This window comes from Mirounga angustirostris, unplaced genomic scaffold (assembly GCF_029215605.1).
Source record: "Mirounga angustirostris isolate CCGP_5_RB_7025 unplaced genomic scaffold, mMirAng1.0.hap1 SCAF_11, whole genome shotgun sequence".
NCBI classification, from domain to species: Eukaryota; Metazoa; Chordata; class Mammalia; order Carnivora; family Phocidae; genus Mirounga; species Mirounga angustirostris.
In genome coordinates this window covers 8,025,036-8,041,875 of record NW_026991719.1, presented here as the reverse complement: position 1 = coordinate 8,041,875, position 16,840 = coordinate 8,025,036, and the positions used below count along the sequence as shown (strand labels likewise).

Genomic DNA, 16,840 nt, shown 5'->3' with positions numbered 1-16,840 from the left:
CCCCTGCGGCAGCCGCCTGTTCCCACGGCCACCTCCATTGCTAACATCCGTGGAAGCTTTCCGTATATTTTAATCTGGACATCAAGGGCCAGGTGGAGAGAGTATGCCAGCCCATCGGTTCTGAGCCAGTGTCCTGCGAGAGATAGGGCAGCAGCCCTCCTATAGTGGCCACTTTGGGCCGGCTTCCGAATGTCACTTGCAACGGGCTCCCTGCAGGTGCCCACTGTGCGTTCCGTGGGCTACTGGGGAAGGAGGGTAATGGAAGGCCGGGGCCAGCCTTTTCGAGCAAGATATCGTCAGTTCCCGCTGTAGCTTTCTCTGAACGCATCAGGGAGAAAGCACCTTGCGGTTCCTGCGAGGACTGGACTTGGTTGGCTTCCAGTCCAACCTTGGGAACCAAGGAAGGAGTGAGGGCCGTTGGTGTTCAGGTGCGCACCTGCCGCTGGGATGGATGGACGTCTCCTGTTTCCGGGGCAGTGCTACCCTGGTGTGCTGAGACTTGCCCATATTGACAGAGATTTCTTCCCCTTCTGTGGGGGTTGACCACAGTGGCACAGAAGTTACTGGACTGGGGCCTCTTTAGCTTTCTTTACCATTAGCTCCCCAGTGCGTCCTCAGGAGGTCAAATGGACGGGAGAAATTAAGTGACAAAGGAGACAAGTTTAAATGACTCCTTTCGAGCTGGGTTCATATGTACTGTGTAGAAATAGAGGTTGTTTTAGTTAGCATCCCAGAGGCAGATGACAGATTAGTTTGCTTTCCAAATCGCACTCATCAAAAATGGGACAGTGTGTGTGTGTGTGTTAAGGAGTGCATTTCTTTTTAAAGTTTAAGGTTTAGATGACTCCTCATCTGTAAATTGGGGATAGAGACAACGTTTCCTCTAAAGGTTGTGAGAATTAAGTGAGCGAATATATGTCATGTGCTTAGAACAAGTCCAAGAATATACTAAGAGCCCAGTAAATGTTCGATGTTACTACTATCATTAGTTTTATATTACAGTATGGTGGCTTTTTAATGCTACTGAGGGTTCCTTGAGCAGATATTAAGCACACTGACCAGTTTCTACATATTTTTCTAAATCTCCTCAAGGAAGTTGCGGGCTAGTGGGGAGACCAAAGTAGAAACAAGTGGTTGCTTGAAATAGAAGCATGCCCAACATATCCTGGGAAAGCTCGAGGCCTGAGCACTCCAGTCCATGTGGACCAGTAAAAGAAGGTCCCTAAACGAGCAGGCATTGACCTGATGCTCATTTATGGCCGTTCTCCTGCTGTGTGGCATATGGAGGAGTCCATGTCACATAGAGCTGCGTGTCTTGAGTTTGGTATTTGGACAGATAGGATGTCTCGTGTCCTGAGTCCGTCAAATATTGTAGGTTGCCCAAGGTCTTCACTTCAGCAAAGTGGGTCTCCTGTATGTAGAGCACACTGTTTATATTCTCCATGGCTATCAGAGGTTTTTTGGTAATAATTTTGTAACAAAAACTGTATCATATTTATCAAAGAATACTTATGCAGAGTGATGGTTCTGAAAATCGCGAGCATTACGGCATCTTAAATCTCCGCCCACTTATTTCTCGTTCTTCTGCCAAGTTCAAGCAAATCCCAAAACAGGACTCTTCCCAGACAAACTAAATGAGTTCTAATTCCGTCGTTATACCAATGGCTAATGGTCTGGTTATTTTTCTCCTCTTTATTACTGAGATAACAACTTGTAAGTAACCTCCCAAGAAACAATGAACTTACTTTTAAGTAAGTTTTATTTTAAAGATTTTATTTATTTATTTGACAGTGGGGGGGGAGAGAGAGAACGAGGCGGGAGGGGAAGAGGGAGAAGCAGATTCCCCTGTGAGCGGGGAGCCTGACACGGGGCTCGATCCCAGGATCCTGAGATCATGACCTGAGCTGAAGGCAGCTGCTTAACCTGAGCCACCCAGGCGTCCCTAAGTAATTTCTGAAGAAACCAAAAGCCATTCTAATTTCTGCAGAATGCTTGTGACTTACAGACACCAGCTCCTTTAATCCTGGTGCAGCTGTCTCTTTGTCTTGCAAATTTTCTTCAAGGTCCTGGTCACTCTCCAAGCTGTTTCGATTTTGCTGATACAATTGGTGCAGGAAGTGAAAAACCTCCTGTATGAAGTCCTACATCAGCTTTACCAATGTTAAGACTTGAACTCCTGGTTTTGCTTTCTCAGTTACGTTTTAAAAATGCACACAGACTTCTACATTTGTTCACTGTTTCTGTATGTTAAGTTCTGAACACACAGCATGATTCAATATTGGCCTCGTTTTCTAGAGCAGTGTTCCCAACTGCCGCGGTGTCAACATTCAAGGCTGGATCATTCGTTGTTGTGGGGCCTGTCCTGTGCATCGTGGGATGATTAGCAGCATCTCTGGTCTCCGCCCACTATATACCATATATACCACTATATACTATATAGCACCTCCACCCTCTTTGCCGCCCCTTCATTGTGACTCCGGATGTTGCCAAATGTCCTCTAGGGGGCACAGCTGCCCTGGTTGAGAACCACTGCTCTAGAAAAAAGTTTGGTAAAGAATCCCTAAAGTGGAATTAGCGGAACTGTGACCAAAGCCAGAACAACAAGGGAAGGGTTGGTGTGGGAAACCACTATACATGGCAGCCAGGCCTTACAAAGAAGGTCAGAAGAAGACATTCAGAGGGAGGAGGTCTAACACTCTAGCCTTTAATGAGCCCTGTGCAGCCCATGATACCCTCCTGGTGGATTTAGTCTCCTATTACCCTCAGGGTGACAAAAGCAGCCTCTGGGGATGTCAGATAGAAGGCAGTGATCACGTAGGGTAGCAATCAGTAAGGAAGGCGTTCCGGTGGTTGTACGTCAGAGAAGGCACATTGGTAAATGACAGATGTGTTTGGAGCCTTTGGCATAGAAAACTTCCATGTTAGGTCCAAATTTTACAACATTCCCGATTCCAGCTGTGTAGTGTTCCCTTTGGGGGTGCCTAGAGAGCCTGGAGAAGGCTTCCGTTCTGAATGTAAGGACGCTAGCCAGCATTTATTGAGCTTGGGGCTCGTTGACATGAAAGGACACAGAGATAGATAGTACCTTTTATAGATGAGGAAACTGAGGCACATGGAGACTAAAAAACTTGTCCCAATTTGCACAGGAGATCGGCAAAGGTCGTGATCGTGAAGTCAGACGGTCTGGTTACGGAGCCTGCATTAACCTGTGTGTATACTTAACAGACCCCAGAGCCCCCCCATTCCACAGATTCGAAGCATGGGAAATTTGGGGGAGAGGAAGACAAGATTTGGTTGATTTGAGGAAGAGAGTTAACACTGTTTAACATTTTTTTAATTGTTTATAAAAAGAAAGTAAATGCTGGACCCTGGGCTATTTTTTGTTGACCGTGGGGCAATGTTATTCGTAAGGGGACTTTATTGATCTTGGGGGTTTTTTTGGTAGATTATTCAGGTGCAGTTTATCAAGGCGAATGTTTTGGGACCCAAATGATCATTCCTCTCTTCTCTCCTCAACCTCTTCCCTCCTCCCCACCACTCCCAGCCCGATTTTATTCCTCAAGTGTTATTTATCTTCTAGAAGAGTCAGGTGTTTCAGATGAGGCCAAGATGAATTCTTCCCAGCAGGGAAGTGTTTTTGGATAACTAAATGTCAGCCAGTGATCCCTGCTGATAAGGCTCTAGACCAGTGAGGGCAAAAGGAATTATAAGCCAAATCACCAAACAATAAGTAAAAAGTCCAATTAACAAGAATTTCACAACAAACATAGGCTGATGACTGTTTTATTAAAGCAATATGGAACATGACTAGAGATCACTATGTTCTGGAAATGTGGGAAATTGGTTGAAATTATTTTTCTCTTGTGATTCCCATATTAAGCTGTTCACAGTCGGATCTCTTTCGGTTTTTTTCCTAATTAATACAGTTGTTGGCTATTTTATATTCTTTTTAAAGTCTTGGCCTTAAACTCAAGCTTGGTATTTTCAGCAGTTGTTTACTAATAAGAGGCAATGCTCAGATTTATGGGAAAAGGCAGTGTTTTCATTTTATGTGGAGTGGGGAGAGGAGGTGGTCAACTTGACATTGCATATAAATAAGATAAGCAACTTGACCTTTTTTTCTTGATAGAATCTTATCTTGCAAGAGGTGTAGTGTGCCATGATGATGATTGATACAATAGCCATACAGTCTCTAAATGATTAGAATGGAAAGAAGCTGTCTTTAACATTGCAAGTTTCTCAAATAGTCTGTGTCTCCACATGTGTCCTTTTACTACAGGAAAACTCAGTGGGCAGTGTGCACGCACGTGCTTGTGTGTGTGTACGCATGTGTTTGTGTGCGTGCGTGTGCGTGCACCCATTCGTCCTATGTTGCACTGTTGCTTTGAACCACAAAAGAGAAAAGAATGTAAATAGTTTCTGATGTTTCCAGGCAGTCATCCACCCTTAGGGATGGACAAAAGTTTGTGTTTTTTTCTTACTTTTATCTTTCCATCAGCTTAAACTTTGGTCTGTTCCCAGTGAAGCCCTAGGTCAAGGGCAGCCCCAGCCTTCTACCTCCAGCGTGGATGTGGCTGGTAGAGGTCTGAAAATGAATGGCTATTCCTTTGGAACTAAAATAGTTTTTCTGATGAGGAGAAAAAAATAATGTAGTTGAACTCCGAATTCATCTGTTTTAAAAGAAAACTGGAGGGAAAACCATTTTGGTGTGTGTGTGTGTGATTTGACCTGAGGAAGAAAAGGGCACTTTCACAGTTCTTAGAAAATTTCCATACAAGATCAGGACTCCTGGAATGCTTGGGAAATGACTTGTTATGGATAGTTGAGATGTTCAGTTTTAACCAAGCAAGTCTGTTTTGTTTCATCTTTTGTTTAAAATCTTTGAATTAACAGGACTTGCTCTTCTACCTCAGGAAGTAGTGTATAGAGCAGTACTGTGTAATAAAACTCTTGGCGGTGATGGAAAGGTTCTGTGTCCGCTCTGTGCAATATGGTAGCCACTAGTCTCACGGGGCCTTTTAGCACTTAAAACGTGTCTCGTGTGACTGAGGAACTGAAGTTTCCATTTTATTTAATTTTACTTCTTTCAAATTCGAATAGCCACGTGGGGATACCTACTGAACAGTGCAAGTATAGAGTGTAATTACCAGTTAGTAGATGTCTCTGATTTCAAGTATTCTATCATATTATCATCCTACATATCTGAATTTTTGGAAAATGCTGCAACTATTCACTGTCTCTTGTCAAAGTGAAGATTACTTCCGGGTAATCTTTGAACCTCTGTCTTCAGTGCATGCCATCAAGATAGGTGGTTGCATGCTATCAAGGTAGGTGGTTCTGGAAATCCAGCCTGAAAACTAAGTTTGTTAGGTTGCATTTTCCTTTGCCCTTTCTAATGTGTGAGCTGTGAGCATTTTCTGGTTAATTGGAGTCATTATTGATTGAGGGTTGAGCTCTTTAGATGATTCAGACCTGATGTCGTTAAACATAGGAGAGAAAAAAGCACATTATAACCAGTTGAAGCCCAAAAGTGAAATTAGATAATTGATGAGTTCTAAGTCAGAATAGTTCAGGCATTATTTGAATCAAAGGAGAAGTCACTTAATGTGAAAAGTCACTGCAAGCACCCAGCTCTTTAAGGGTTTAGGTCTTAAATGTTGTGTTTGACCTCTCACCTGCCTGTTCTTTGAACCCATTAATCTTTGGCAGGATTTCAGCAGGAACTGCTTTGATGGTCATTTCTCTATTTTATTTTATTTGTGCTGTTCCTAATTCTTCTTTCTTCATCCTATCATGCTCATCTCTTTTCTGTTGTTTGAGCGTATTGTTCATTTTTGTTCTTGCTAAAGCCAGTAGTTCCTTTCCTTTAGCCCTTCTTTGGTCAAAATGTTTCTCTGAAAAATCAAGTACATGTGAAGTCGTTTCTACTTGGAATTTACCTGAAGGGGACCCACCAAGATTCAAAACTCACATCAAAGGGAACTGAAGGAAGGAGCTGTGTCTGGATTGAAGCAGAAGAAAGAGAGAACAAACTTTTAAATAAATAATTTAATTTGATTCTAGATTACAGAAGCAACTTATGTTTATTGTGGGGAAAATTGGATCTTTGTACAAACAGCTGCATCTCCTTCCCAGTTTTTGCCAATGCACATTTATGTGTGTGTGTCTAAATTAGTTACGTGTTAAGGTCATGTGTAATATTCACGTATGATAGATGGTTTGGGTCTTAGGTTTTAGTTTATCACATTTTCTCCACTAATAAATTTTCTTCTAAAGCATACTTTTTATCACATTACTCCTTCAGCTAGATGTAAGAAAGTTTAAATCTCTCATGGTATAAATAATGTTGTGACCAACATCTTTGCATGTATCTTTTTGTGCATTTTGATGGCTCTCTTAGGGTAATTCCTAGATGTGTATTTGCACCCCTCCCCAAAATGAGGCATACTGAAGTCCTCACCAACAGAGAGTGAACGAGGGCAGAGCAGATTTCAAATTTATTAGTGGCATGGGAGTGGTTATGGTGAGAAAGGAGTTTCCTTGACCAGGTTTCCTTAACTTCATCTGTCTCTTTAGCTGAATTTCAAAGACATAGTACAGCTTCGTAAATAATCTACTTTTGCTTTTTTTAATCTGATTTAAGAACTCTTTGGGTGTATGTTTGGGTTTATTAGTGCATTTATGGTCAGTACTACTATTTATTTCAGCCTGTGCTTTAAGGCTTGGTCATTAGTATCTAATGATTTTCTTCCATATTTTACTCAAATGCAGTGTTGGGCAGCGGACTATGCCTAAGTTTTAATGAATTAGAAATGCTCTGTTTATTCAATTTACATCAGCCATGTTATACTATGTGGTGACAGCCGCATACATCTACATGTCAGAATTTTGTCAGTTGTGGCCATCTGCCACAGCTGGGGAGTCAGGAAATAAAATAGCCTCAAAACCACTGTGGAACTTCTGAAGTAACAATCCCAAGGCCAATGTACGTAATTTTGTTAGGGAGAATATGTGTACAAAATAAGCTACATGTTACAAGATGTAAATATACATTAACAAAAAGAAGTGATGGCCAAAAGCGGGAAGGAACAGTTACAACAAGAGGACAACTTAAAACAGGCATAAGAGCCTCGTGATCTCTGAAATGCCAAGGCAACACACCTCACTGATGGGTGTTCGTAAGTCTCATTCTGGATCATCAAGGAGATGCTATGTTGTGGTTAATATACATTGTTTAGTGCGATAGAAAAATGTCCATTGTAGCCTACCATGAAAATGATTATATTAAAACACAGGTTTGACCATTGAATACACAAGTTTCTGTTTCTCATAAAATCAACTTATACAGTACCTCTCATTCCACAGTGAATAGTTTTTAGAGTCCAAAACCTGACTTTTCCCCTGTAATTCAAAATGTGATTTGAATATGTATGTGTGTGTATAATTTGAATTACGATAAAAGGAGAATTATTGTGTCAATGACTTTTCCAAATAGAGAATCCTCTTATATCAGAAAAATTGAAAGCAACTCCAGTCTGACTCCAAAGTTTGTTTTTTTTTTTCCAATATCACACGTAGTCTCCAAGTAACATCATCCCTTACACCCTTAAAGTGTTTCTCAGTAGAAATAAATATAATGGCAGTATTTTCATGAACTGTGAAAGGCAGTGTGTGGGGAGGCATATATTTTGGAGAATACACCAGGATATAATATCTCTATCTATTCACTGGCTTTTTTTGTGTGTGAGGGGGAATTCATTGACAAAATAATTCTTAGTTCTTGCCAAATAAGCTTTACACTATTGGAAGAGATGGTTTGCCAGCATGATAGAAATGCTGGGGCTCCTGATGTTGATGTCATGACCCACTAATCATTCATGACCCACAACTGAAAAACACGAGTATGGAAATAGAGTGTTTTATCCATCTCGGGGTAGATGGTTCCAGGGTTGCTTAATTCAGGGACACAATGATGCCACCAAAGACTTAGGGGCTTTACATCTTTCCATTTGTCCTTCCTGGTCATAATATGGTAGACACAGCTCCAGGCTTCATATCCTCAAATAGGTAGATCCAAAGACAGAACAGCACTCTTTCCTAGCATGAGTGTGTGTGTGTGTGTGTATTTTTCTTTTCTTTAATTAAAGTCAATTAGCCAACATATAGTACATCATTAGTTTCAGATGTAGAGTTCAGTAATTCATCAATTGCATGTAACACCCAATGCTCAACACATCACGTGCCCTCCTTAATACCTGTCACCCAATTACCCCATCCCCCACCCACCCACCTCCCCTCCAGCAATCCTTAGTTTGTTTCCTGTAGTTAAGAGTCTCTGATGATTTGTCTCCCTCTCTGATGACTTCCCATTCAGTTTTCCCTCCTTTCCCCTATGATCCTCTGCTCTGTTTCTTATATTCCACGTATGACTGAAACCATATGATAATTGTCTTTTTCTGACTGACTTATTTCACTCAGCATAATACCCTCCAGTTCCATCCACGTTGATGTAATAAATGGTAAGCGTTCATATTTTCTGATGGCTGAGTAGTATTCCACTGGGTATATAAACCACATCTTCTTTATCCATTCATCTGTCGATGGACATCTGGGCTCCTTCCACAGTTTGGCTATTGTGGACATTGCTGCTATAAACATTGGGGTGCAGGTGCCCCTTCTTTTCACTACGTCTGTATCTTTGGGGTAAATACCCAGTAGTGCAATTGCTGGGTCATAGGGTAGCTCTATTTTTAATTTCTTGAGGAACCTCCATACTGTTTTCCAGATGTGTGTGTATTTTTTTAATTGGAAAATAATCTTTCCCCCCAGAAGCTCCTCTTCTCCTAGTGAACATTCCTTATGGCCTCATTCGTTGTTCAGGTTCCATCCCAACCCATCCCTCAACCAGTCACTTAGCAAAGGGCATAGATGCCGTATTTGGTATGGATATGGTATGTTATGGTAATTGATGCCATAATTGGCATGGAGGAGTGAACATTCATTCCCTGGGACAGGGGAGGGGCTCATCTGTCCTGAGTTTGTGGAAGGCCAGATGCTGGGAGCAATTCCAGCTCTGCCAACAAGGAACGAGCGGTGAGGAAAGCTATTGCGCAGCTAACTAAGCAAGTCTGCCATATTTCCCGGGGCAGTTTGACTATACTTCTGTCATAGTGTTAATGCTGCTAGGCCTTCTCTTATCAGTATTTGTGAGCTTATTTTATCCCTTTGGTAGGTTCTAGATTTCTTAAGGATGGGAACTTACTGTTTGAATCAGGGCATGGAATAGTGCCTTACCTTAAAGGGTGATAAATAAATATTTAGTAAATTGATTAGAATTGGTTCATGCAAATTGATTAAAAGCTTACTTTTTTATGGGATCTAAGTCCTTTTAAATCAAGTTATTTGTTTAAATATCAAGACCCTCCCAGTAAAGTTATGTTTATTCATTCCAGAAAATGATTAAGGAGCCTTGATCATAAAGGTACTGGAATAAAGTTACTGTGGGTGCTGTGTAATGTAAACCCTAAAAAGATTGTTTACAGTTCTGTGTGGGTGTAGGAGGAAAAAAGGATTCGAATATAAATATGAGTGGGAAAGAAAACTTGTATTGAGTCCACTTTATGCATCTGTTAACATTTTGAAGACTAGACAGTACAGTTTATCATCTTAAAAATTATTAAGTGAAAGGAATGACTTGTGTACAAAATCACTGTGATTCTCTATTTGAAGCTCCATTTAATAAAAGTTTTCTTAGGAAAATTGATTACCCCAATAATGTAAAATTCAGTACATTATTCTACATATCACATAATTTTGTTTAAAAATCCTTTTCAGTAGAATGAGATCAAAAGATTGGATTTTGGTTACTAATGTGGTGCGAGCTATAAAGCCTGTGTTCCAAGTCTTAATTTGTTTTGTAATATAAACATTTCTCAAGAGCTTTTTTTTCTAATTTAAAGAATTCTTCACATAAACTTCCCTTCATTTCATTTAGGTTCAGTGACTGTACATGTTCATAATTTTTCACTTTATCTACTATTATAACTACTTTATAACCTTCTGGTTTTTTAAAATGTTTTGAGATCGTATACATTTTCTCTAAAAGGAAGAATTAGTCCTCATTTGCCTGCAGAATGGTCAGTTTTGTAGGTGTGAATGAGCCGTTCCTACCTTATCCAAGAAAAGCCATTAATAATACCTTCTCTGAAGTGACACGAAATTTTAAGCTTAAAGCAACACAAAGACATGAATGATTTTTAAAACATTTTATTGTTTGCTAATGGTACTGATTTTTACAGAATTTACTAAGTGAAGGGATGGCAGGCAAAATGCATCGTGTTCTTGTGTCATTCTGAAAAGCACCTGAAGTATTTACTTCAGTTCTCTTCTCATTTCCTGATGTCTTAATCCTTAAAAATAGTAACAAAAGGAAGAATTAAAATAATTCACAGATATTCCTAGTGAGGATCATTTACAATCACGCATGTGGCTTCCATTTTGCCAGAATGATGTACCACCGTGTAAGATGAACTCTGTAATTTTCCAAGTTTCTTGGTTGTCTCCTTGTCATTGGAGAGGAAGTATCCAGAATGGACGTCCCTGCCTTCAGGACACTTCCAACTTTTACATAATAATAAAATAACAATAGCTGCCCTTTCCTGAGGACTTCCTGCATGCCAGGCTCTGAGCTCATCACTTGATTTTATTTTCTGTAAAACAACTCTAAGAAGCTACCAGTATTGATGCTCTGATTTTACACAGGAGTTTTAAAGAGTTCAAACTACTACCTGCCCAAAGTCACCTTTCCAGAAATAGCTCTGGCGAGATGTGAGCACATTATTATAAAGTTCATGGCCTTAATCATTAATGAAGTGATGAATAAATGCATGTTCTAGACAGAGGGAACAGTACCTTAGACTAGAAGAATCAACAAGAGGCACCAAATTATTTGGGATTCAATTTCAAAAGTCCTGCCCCATATTCCCCACAGATATGCTCCTCATTGTGAAACCATATATGGCATACACTCTAATTTTTTGTTGGGAAACTATGGTATTTGCGCTTGGACAGAGGCTGGAAATTATCGGAGGTAGTCGCTCTCTCTTCTTTTAAAAAAGAGAAAACACCCATAAATTTGAAGTAACTTGTACAATACCATTTTCTCTTTGGAGGCAAAGCCAGAACTGGAATGTGGGTATCCTAGCCCCCCATCCAGGTCATTTCCGCCTCACCTCTCACTGCTTCTCAGTAGAAAATCATCAATAGCATTTATAACTTGGAATTACATATGCAGTAGAATTACATAATCTCATATACACAGAATAAGGGTTTATGGATATGGATATGAGTCATTTATTTTATTGGCTACTTCCCACTCATTTGGAAGAACTTTCTGTAATGCAATTAATTTTGTGCTTAGTTGTGTGAAAACTTCTTGCTGAAATTTAATCTGTAGAACCAAGCACTGAAAAGGAATCTAATAAACTGTCTAGCTTCCTCCAACTTAGATTAAAATCCACCCTAGACAGGTAATCTTCCTTTAAAGAGATTAAAGAGGTCTTCAAAGAGATTTCCCACCTACTTTTTGTAGCCTGTTCAAATATTTGCATCCCCCCCCCCAAATTACCCTTTTATCTTCAGTGCAATTCTAGCCTATTCTTGCTAGTCAAACCCTTGAAATATAAGAACTGATATTCCCTTATACTGCTCTCCTTAAAATTAATGGGTTCCAGTAATACATATTCTGGCAGAAATTCAAAATAATCGCCGAAGTTAAACCCACCATAGAAACTATGGTCTTAATTACTAAGCTTCACAGATAAACTTATTTATAATAAAAAGTTACAACACATGCTTGGACTAATAGAGTCATTGACCCGCGTAGCTACTGAAACTCTAGACCCTGGATTGTTTGAGAACTTGGAACTCTGGGGGCCATTTTGCTTTACCATTTTCCCAGCTGGCAGATATATTGGCTTCAAGGGATACTCACCACTTCCTCCCGCTTGGTCTTGTCTGTTGCGGGCCAAGCCTCCAGAGGCAGGTCAGGAAGCATGGGGGGCAGGGGCTGGATGGGGAACATCGGAGGCAGAGGTGGCTGTGGCGGCAGGGGCTGGATGGGGCGCACAGGTGGCTGGGGCTGGACGGGCTGGACGGGCTGGGGCTGGAAGGGCTGCTGGGCAGGCAGAGGGAGGTTTGGCTGGTGGTGTTGGGTCGGAGTCATGGAGTGTTGGCCAGGAACTGGCATCACTGGTTGCTGGGGGACCACGGGCTGCTGAGCTGGCACCATGGGGATGTGGTGATGAGGCTGCAGGGCGTGGTTCGGGGGATTCTGCTGGGACAGCACGGGAATGATTTGGTGTAGCCATCCACCCATGGGTTCGTAACCATAGGAAGGGTACTGGTGAGAAACAAAGGGTCGGGTTTACCATTGGCTCCATTGACTTCCAGCTAGAGAAGTAGTCATGTTTTCGTTGTCATCGTTACTATGACTGTTTATTCATTGTTTTTCCTGTGCAAGAATTTCTGACTGTGTACACAGATATGACCTTTTACAGACCAGATTTTCCATTAGTGTCTGTATGTGGCATAGATATGTTATTTCATTTATTTATTTTATTTCATTTTTTTAAAAAGATTTTATTTATTTATTTGAGACAGAGAGAATGAGAGAGACAGAGAGCACGAGAGGGGGGAGGGTCAGAGGGAGAAGCAGACTCCCTGCAGAGCAGGGAGCCCGATGCGGGACTCGATCCAGGGACTCCAGGATCATGACCTGAGCCGAAGGCAGTCGCTTAACCAACTGAGCCACCCAGGCGCCCCTGTTATTTCATTTAAAAGGGAATTGAAATGCATGCTTAATATTTTAAGGGACTAAAGAAAAACATTTCTACATACCGGATGCCTTATCATGTTCTGGTACCACTTCACGGGGGTAAGCACCTTAAGAAAAAGAAACATTGGAATACATTTGCTTTAATTTCGTTGCATGAAATGCAGACTCATTGATGCAGTCCTGTCAATATTGATAGCCTGAAAGTATGAGTTCTATGCAAGGAAGCATAAAGTAAAACATTTGTCAGGTGCTTCCTGAGCATTAGGCGCTACATTACATCCATGACACACATTTTTCATGTGTTCTCACGTACTGTGAGGCAAGTATCCTCACCCTCACTTTTACAGACTAGCTCATGGGGAGTTAAAAAGGTTCATGAGCTTGATCAAGTTCACAAAAGTAGTAATTCTGTTGAATTCCACAGCACCTGCTCTTTGCAAGAGCAAAACAAAACAAATTAATGTGATATAACATTAGTCATATCATTTTTGAGTTGACGTCACAATGGAAAAATAAAGAAGGCAGAAAATCTGTCCCTCAGCCTAGAAACACAGGTTTTCTGGTCAAATATGTCAGCCTTTTAAGGTTTCACGGAAAATCTTGCCTCAAATTGTTATTCACACTTTTCCTCAGCTTGTATGAGTAAACAGATTCGCAGATTGTCATCTGAACCTTTGAAAGAAGGAAGAGTTTCATTCCTCCCTAAACAGTATATACTTGGTTAACCTCAGTTCTGGGGACACCTTCATGTTGTAGTACAGCATTTGATATGAATACAACAAACAATTACTAACCTTGCTCAAATTGTACTTGACAAAACGTCTTTTATATTGCTTAACTATTTTGCTCCTCAAGCCATATTTTGAAGTGTGGGTATTATAATTATTTCCCTTCTCCAGATGAGGAAACCAAAGTTTTAGAGAAAATGATTTGCCGAAGGTTGCGTGATTAGTATGGGGTTGAGGAGAGCCTCAAACCTGATTTCCAGAAATCTCATGCTTTCCATTGCTCTGCAGAATGTCTCACAAACCCCTTGGTCAGTGATCACTGATCTTTCATTAAAGACGAACAAAGGAGACACGTAGAGTGTGAACATCTTAGAATCAGGAGTTTCTAGCTGGAAAGGATCTTAAATAACGTCTTACCCGACTCCCTCACCTTTCACAGGCTGGAATAGAACAAAGCTGTTCAGCCAGAGTTCACTTTCTGCCCTACCATGCAGCCCCACCCTGAATGGTAGTTCATGATGGATAGCTTTATAGCCATCTAAGGAGGAGAAACTGAGTCAGAGAGGCCAAGTAGGAGTGTGCTGGGGCAGTGCAGCCTTGAGGCAACCCATCAGGGCTTAAACCAGGAAGCTGGTAATGGGAACTGAAAAAGCAGGACTGAGGAACATCTTGAATAAAGAATCAACACACTATGCTTTGCAGAGCCCAGGGCATTGTTAACTCCAACAATGGTCAAAATTAGTAAAGAGAAAAATTACCTCATAGCTGAAGTTGATATAACCAGGGTGCCCAGGATGAGGTGGTAGCTTTTATAGAGGGGAAAGGAGAAGAAAAAGAAAGAGGGAGAGAAGAGGGAGGGGGGGAGAGGGAGAGAGAGGAAGAGATTAAGTCAATATGCAATTGTTCACATTAAGAGAGACTGAAGCTACTTTAAAAAAATCTATATGGTGCAGAATATACTTGAGGTCTACTTTTCGTTTGAACATGTACTCTGTGTAGGAGAGGAGCCCTCTCATTTTAAAGAGGTCCAGAGCAACTAAATGACTTTCCCAAGACCGGGAAGCAAAACCCAGCACACATTTATCCTCCAGTGATCTTCGGACACCCGCCCCCCCCATCCATGTCGTCCGCCATTTTACGTCTTAACCCAACGCACTCCATGTTGGAAGGGGAGATGGGTTTCTCTTACACAATTATGAAATACCAAAAGAAGAGAACTGTCTCACAAACCTTCCCTTATAGTTCAGGAGGTGGGTAAGTGCTTCAGTAATGGAAGAGAGTCCTCACAATTGGCATGCAAAGCACATCGACAACAGAAGCAACAACTACCTGTGAATTTTCTTGATGAGTGTGCGGAGACGGGTGCAGTAAAGTGGAAACGCTGTAAGTCCCATGGAAAGTGAAGGACTTGATTTATGAAATTTAGACTGATTCTTTTATGATTCTGTCAAAGTTTTTATGGCAGAGAAAAATTTAAAGTGACTGATGCCTGCATTATGCAATGCCGGTGGCCCTGGAGTGGGGGAGAGGGAGAGGAGAGAGGACTGTGCAGACTCTCCCTCAGACATCAAGCTAATTAAGGCTCTATTATTTTTAAATGCTCGTATTCTCTAAGAGGGTTTATTTGCTCTCATCTGAATATGAATTCTTTTAGTCAGGTAACTGCCTTTCATAAACCTTCTTGACATAAGCCCTCAGGGAGTAGGGTTATTCAATTGAGGAGTGGATAAAGGGCTCAATTTGTAATGCAGAGGCCCCTTGGGGGACTAGAAGTTGCCACAGTGCAGGATTTCAGGAAGGCAGAGCACAGAATCTTGGTCTTGTGGACGAGAGAGGAAGAGAGGAGGCAGATATACAAGCTTTGCTGGCTTCTGGTTCTATCAACTGCTCTCTATGCCACCGAAAAGCGGCTACGTCCTGCTTTGCCTGCGTGGGATCTAAGCTCTCTGACCTTATGTGACCTGTGTCTAAAGAGAATGGGTCAGACTTCCTGGTCCTTGGTACATTTAAATGTACAAAATATCCACACGCATTGGGCATAGATAGGATTCTGGACAACCACACGGAAGCACCCATGTGCTTATTAGCAGGTGCACCCAAAGGGATGCGGCCTCTGACAACAGGAGATGGTTCAAGAAGGAAATTCCTAACATAGAAACCTTACCCTCTGAAGGATAACAGGCAGTAGAGTTTGTAGGGCAGGAAGAGAGTTGGACACTCGTGAGAAATTAGGTTTTCGAGAAAACTGGCATTTTTGTAGTATTTGCCTAAGGCTGGTTGAGCACTTTCTCTGGAGGCCTTTCGAGGGTCCCTCCCAAAAGTTTCCTCCATCTAGAGATGGGCGATGATATTTACGAGCTAATTGTTTCCACAGAATCTCCTTGTTACAATGCAGAGTCCTGGGCACTAGCCCCACTCTGGCTGTTCTGAATCCGAGTCTGGGGTGGAGGCATCTGAGGATATTTTTTTTTTTATACATATAACAAGCTCTTCCAAGTGTTTCTTAAACACAGAGACATTTGAGGACATCTGATCTTGTACTGCCTTAAACCCTAAAGTTTATCAGCTGTGGGGCAGATCTTTATTTCCGAGCTTGTGAAATTGGATATTGACATTTGCAGGGGTGTTTTACTCACGGGCATAGCAAAGGCTGCTCCCAAGAGGCAGGCAAACAAAATCCAGGTCCCCATGTCTTGATGGCCCTGAAATAGAAGTTGACACTTTTTAAAAAAAACCTTTTTGCAAATATGGACATAATTAATGCTCCATAAAATCCACCAATCCATATTAGCCTGTTGCCAGTAAAAAGGATGGGACCACTTTTGTGAGGTTACTTCATTCACATGTGATTTCCAGTTCTGAGCTCATTTCACTGCTTTTGGACTCCTGATGGTGATAAGGTAGGTTGCTTTTCATTTCGGCTGAGAGCAGAACAAAGTGTAGCGATGTGAATCTCTCATTACGCGATTTGGTGTGCTATTTTCCTATACCTGTGCAGCCTGGGGAGTCCTAGAAGCTAGATGTAGCTTATAATTAAGGATCACAAGAACGGAGTTGGCTCTAAAAGCTGCGCAGGTCTTCAGGGTGCACAGTATTTGATACTTTTAGAACCAGGAGGGCACAAAAATTGTTGTGTGGTTTTTTTTTTTTTTGTACAGTCCACCTGAGCATTGCTACTGTTAAAAACAAAGACGAATCATCTGAGAAAAGATATGAAAATAATCTACCAAAATAGAGTAAGGAAGGAGTGGAGGGAAGTTCCAGGTGTTTCGACTGG

The 16,840-nt window shown here is 41.3% G+C and overlaps 2 protein-coding genes across 8 annotated transcripts in view; one reads left to right on the top strand and one right to left on the bottom strand.

Annotated features, from left to right (window-relative positions):
• ARHGAP6 (Rho GTPase activating protein 6) overlaps window positions 1-16,840 on the top strand; it is a 474,622-nt gene that overhangs the window by 338,995 nt on the left and 118,787 nt on the right. The window lies entirely within an intron of this gene.
• Window positions 1,250-16,253, bottom strand: AMELX (amelogenin X-linked). The gene is given in 6 exon segments (XM_064574193.1): window positions 1,250-1,411; window positions 2,004-2,096; window positions 11,993-12,400; window positions 12,898-13,047; window positions 14,322-14,369; window positions 16,200-16,253. Coding segments are annotated over 6 exon segments (915 nt in total).